The 4,326-nt window shown below is 35.1% G+C and overlaps 1 protein-coding gene across 1 annotated transcript; it reads right to left on the bottom strand.

Annotated features, from left to right (window-relative positions):
• Nucleotides 1–232: 232 nt before the first annotated feature.
• On the bottom strand, nt 233–1,507 carry LOC105804673 (AT-hook motif nuclear-localized protein 19). The gene has a single exon (XM_012637370.2). The coding sequence runs from the start codon at nt 1,251–1,253 to the stop codon at nt 345–347; it is 909 nt and encodes a 302-aa protein (XP_012492824.1). The 5' UTR covers nt 1,254–1,507; the 3' UTR covers nt 233–344.
• Between the last annotated feature and the right edge of the window lie 2,819 nt (nt 1,508–4,326).

Raw genomic sequence — 4,326 nt, 5'->3', positions numbered from 1 at the left:
ACCTCTTCTGCAACATAGTAGTAAAAATATGGTATTCAAGCCATTTGTTGACATAAAATGATCCAAAACAATTAATTGAAAATATTCGAATATGTGAAAAAGAAATGAATTGCAATGAAAATGGAGGTGGTTTTAATGATTCATGGAAAAATTCACTAAATATATAATTAGTGATATACCTTTTATGCTGTCTTATGATCTAACAAAGAAAGAAAGAAGAGATGAAAGGAAGTTCGTAAGAAACTAAACATCATCTTATTATGCAAAGTAATGAAAGTGAAAGCATATATCTAAATCTCTCACAAGCAATGTTTTTTCTTTTTCTATTCTACTTTCTCTTATGTTTACTGATATGGTGGCCTTCCACCATGTGCCCAACCATAAGCCTCATGGCTCAACTGTCCACCGTTAGGAACCAAATTTGGTGGCAAATTATTATAAACTTGCAACCCTGGAGCATCACCACCACCGCCACCTATTCCGCCTTGTTGATGTCCTCCACTTCCACTTCCACTGCCAATCCCTGGTGGGGATCCACCGCTTCCACCACCACCACCACCAAGCTGACCTTGAGCTCCACCAGCTCCTTCTTCTTCCTCCTCCAAAGGCAGCCTCTCATATGTAGCGTTAGAAAACGTTGCTGCTATAACCATGACAGGCCCTGATGCCATCAGTGACCCTACTACACTACCTCCAACAACCTGTCCTTGACCACCGGCTAGGTATATAGTTAACCCGGTTGACCCTGGAGGAGCTGGTCCAGGCAGAAACGCACCAGTTAAAGACAAAATCTCGAACCTACCATGAAGAGCCATCACTGCACCAGGAGCTGAAGGTTGTCTGAGTGTAACGTTAGTGACGGTTCCACTCCCACTAAGAACTGAAACTCCTCTTTGTCTCCTCCTAGCAAACTGAGCTAGGGTTTCAGCTACATCAGAACCATTAGCTATTTCCATAACGTGACTCCTCAGTGCATTAGGGCTATCCCTGGTGACAAAGATAGGTGGTTTGGGCTTGTTTTTGGAGCCTGCTGGTCGACCTCGGGGACGACGAGTGGAGACTTCTACGGCACCTTCTCTGGGTTCATCGCTATGCTCTTTGTCTTCTTCTTCTTCTCCGGTTCCTCCACTGCCTGTTTCTCCATTGTTTGCCATGGATATACCCAGATCTGGTTTCTTCATTGGAGATGATGAAGTAGCTGATGTTTCCATTCCCTGTAGCCCTACTTGCCCCGCCCACCATAGATTAGCCATGGTTTTCAAGTTTTTGAGCTCACGAAAAGAAAGAAAAAAAGATTATAAACAAAGCAGTAGAAAACTGGATTTGGATCTTGTTTTGGGTAGTGATACGACCGAATCAAGGCTTTGAACAACAAGAGAACAGATGGAAGAATTCAACTCTCTAGAAAAGTTGGCCGAGAGAGAGAGAGAGAGAGAGAGAAACTAGTGGAAAGCAAGCAAGTATGGTAACCGATCAAAGCTAAGGAATTGCTAAGGGCAAGAAATTAACCCCAAAAAAGTATATATTTTTATTTCCTTCTTGTTTAATTATGCCCTATCTCTATACTCTTTCAAACTTTTTAATTGATAATATTATTAATGAATTTTCGTAACTTTTATTTAAGTATTAAAGTCTAATTGGTAACATATATTTAAAATTTAACAAAAGTTAATTCAATTTTAATTTTTAAATCAAACTAATAGAGAGATCAAATTTTTTAAATTAAGTGAAATTAAAATTAAATATTTAAAAATACAAGGATTAGACTTTTTGTGGTGTAGTAAGTACAAGTTCCTTTTTAAAAATTTCCAAGAAATTTGTTGGATTTATATTTGCGTTGGCTTTGGGGGGTGTGGACTGTCAAGGCCTTGGGGAGCTATGGTTTCTTTGTATTTTCAATGCAAAAACTTTTTCTTTGGAAAATTTAATGGGAAGGAGTGATGGGAAAATTTAGGGTTTATTTTATTTTGTTGGAAGGTGAGAAAGTGGGGTGCACGACTTACTTCTTGCTCTTGTCCCGACGCTACATGTACTTCATTTATGTTATCAGAATTTTTAAAAATTATTTATATTCACTACTTAAATCGAACCCATTTTATGTATGATTTTATGAACATAAAAAAATTAAAAATAAAATAAAATATATTCCTTCAAAACTACGAGCCTACTTGAATTCGAATACTAACACATGCAAACATCTATGTCATTCCATGCTGAAAATGATATATAGATAAATAGACCATCATATATAGTAGCAAATTTGAGAAGTTTTTAGTTGTAAACATATATATATACTAAGATTGCTTAGGATTCTCATTATTGTATCAAAACATCTAATTTAAAATATCATATTTGTTTTTATAGTTTATAAAAGTTGTACTCCTACTTAATATTTATTTTGTAAAATTATGATTTTTTTAAATTAATTATATAGAATCCCTCTATTAGTTAAAAAGTTAAACTCAACATTATTCCAAAAATTAGTAGTAATAATAAGGTATAGCAAAATAATAGTTGCAAAAAACCCTCTTTGCATGACCATCCTTTTTACCAGCCCATTCGAAGCTTACTCTAATTGCACTCAACACATCAACCTTTTTTTATGGAATGCGGATATCTTCATTCTTTTTCATGTTCCATCAAAATATACTTGAATTTCATTTTTTATTTTTATTTTTATGAAATCATCTAAGTTCAGAATTGCATACATGTATTTTTGCAACCTTAATTTTTAATTTAACTTTTAACCTTCTAAACGTGGAGGTATTACCTAATGCTCTTCTTGGATATACACACTAATCAATAAATTAACTGGTTACTGTTGTTTTTTGCAACAAGTTCATTGTAGCGAATAGTCAAAGTATGATGTTGTAGTTAATAATTAATATTATCAAGTAGCTGGGTTTTGATTAATTTATAAATAAAGGTTTTCAGACTAGTATTTTAAGATTATTTTTTAAAAGGTAAGATATTATTCATAATACATTATATAACCAATAAGTTTATTCCAACATATTCCAGTCCATTGAGTAGAAATATAATTATATTTCCAATACATGATAAGCTACCACCTAGTCGTTTAACAGGTTGAGTAGTTGAACCTTCACTAGGAACTATATATTACTTTAATTGATCTCATAATGAATAGAATAAAATAATTATACATGTTGATAGGAACATGTTGTAACACCCCAAACCCGGTCCAGACGCTATGGTCGGATCTAGCGATTTCATATGATAGAGTGTTTGAAAACCGTGCCGTTGCGTTAAAACCATTCCCATTAAATTCCTTATATATCTTAATATCTTATTAGTTCCAAAATTGTGTTGCTCATTTAATTGATAGTTTCAAAACGTTATTTGTTTGCAGAAGCTTCTAAAACAGATTAAACAAACGTGCGTTTGAGAAAAACATTTGTTTTTTTTTTTTTGAAAATCGAGGTTTTCCTACTACTAGCAATTGTAATCCATAAGCTAAAGATAATTAAAACCCAAAACCAAAGTCTGAAAGTCCAATTACAACCCAAAAACTTAGCTAGTAAAAATATAATAGAAATAAAACAAATTATCGTAAATATTGGTTAAAAACCATGAAAGTCCAAAACCGTGGTCACCGTCGAGTCCTCCGCCACACCAATCCGTCTAGATCTGGGGATTACCTGTGCATATTTAAACAAAAGGGGTGAGTTTATGAAAACTCAGTGTGTAATCCCACAGAAAACAAACAATAGCAAATCACTGTGCACAGTTAAAGCAGTCTTGGGCCTAAGCCCTTTTCAATATCGATATGATTTGGGCCTTAGCCCATCTCAAGATCTGATATCAAATATGCAGAGGGCCTTAGCCCATCACGAGATCGATGAGTGATCATGCAAGATTCAAGAACAAAGTCCTACCCAACCAGCCTCTACACACCATCTCCGTCCAACCTTACACTCTATGTGGGGATCAAATCAACCCACCCATCCCTACACTCTAGGTAGTACCGAATGCGGCACAAAACAGTAATTTGCAGTCGACTTGGGTGACCCGTAATTTGCAGCCTTAAGAGCCTTTTAGTACACTTATTCCAAATATAATTAACTCAACCCCATGCAATGCAACATACAAGTCATGACATGCTATCTCAGGACATCAGTACATATAACCAATTCAGTATACAATCATACTATCATCATGCTCAACACATATATAAATCAAATAGTCAGTTCGTACAATTATGGGTCTAAATGATGCTTACTGACCCTACAGTAGGTTCATAGTTGACTTGGGCGACCCGTGCAACCTCAGTAATCAATTCAGTGAAAATGGGCTCATACGCTTATG

The sequence above is a fragment of the Gossypium raimondii genome, chromosome 11 (assembly GCF_025698545.1).
Source record: "Gossypium raimondii isolate GPD5lz chromosome 11, ASM2569854v1, whole genome shotgun sequence".
Taxonomy (NCBI): domain Eukaryota; kingdom Viridiplantae; phylum Streptophyta; class Magnoliopsida; order Malvales; family Malvaceae; genus Gossypium; species Gossypium raimondii.
This window is presented reverse-complemented; position numbering and strand designations above follow the sequence as displayed.

Coding starts and splice junctions, on each gene's coding strand:
- LOC105804673 (XM_012637370.2), bottom strand. CDS start 1,253: ATGGCTAATCTATGGTGGGCGGGGCAAGTAGGGCTACAGGGAATGGAA.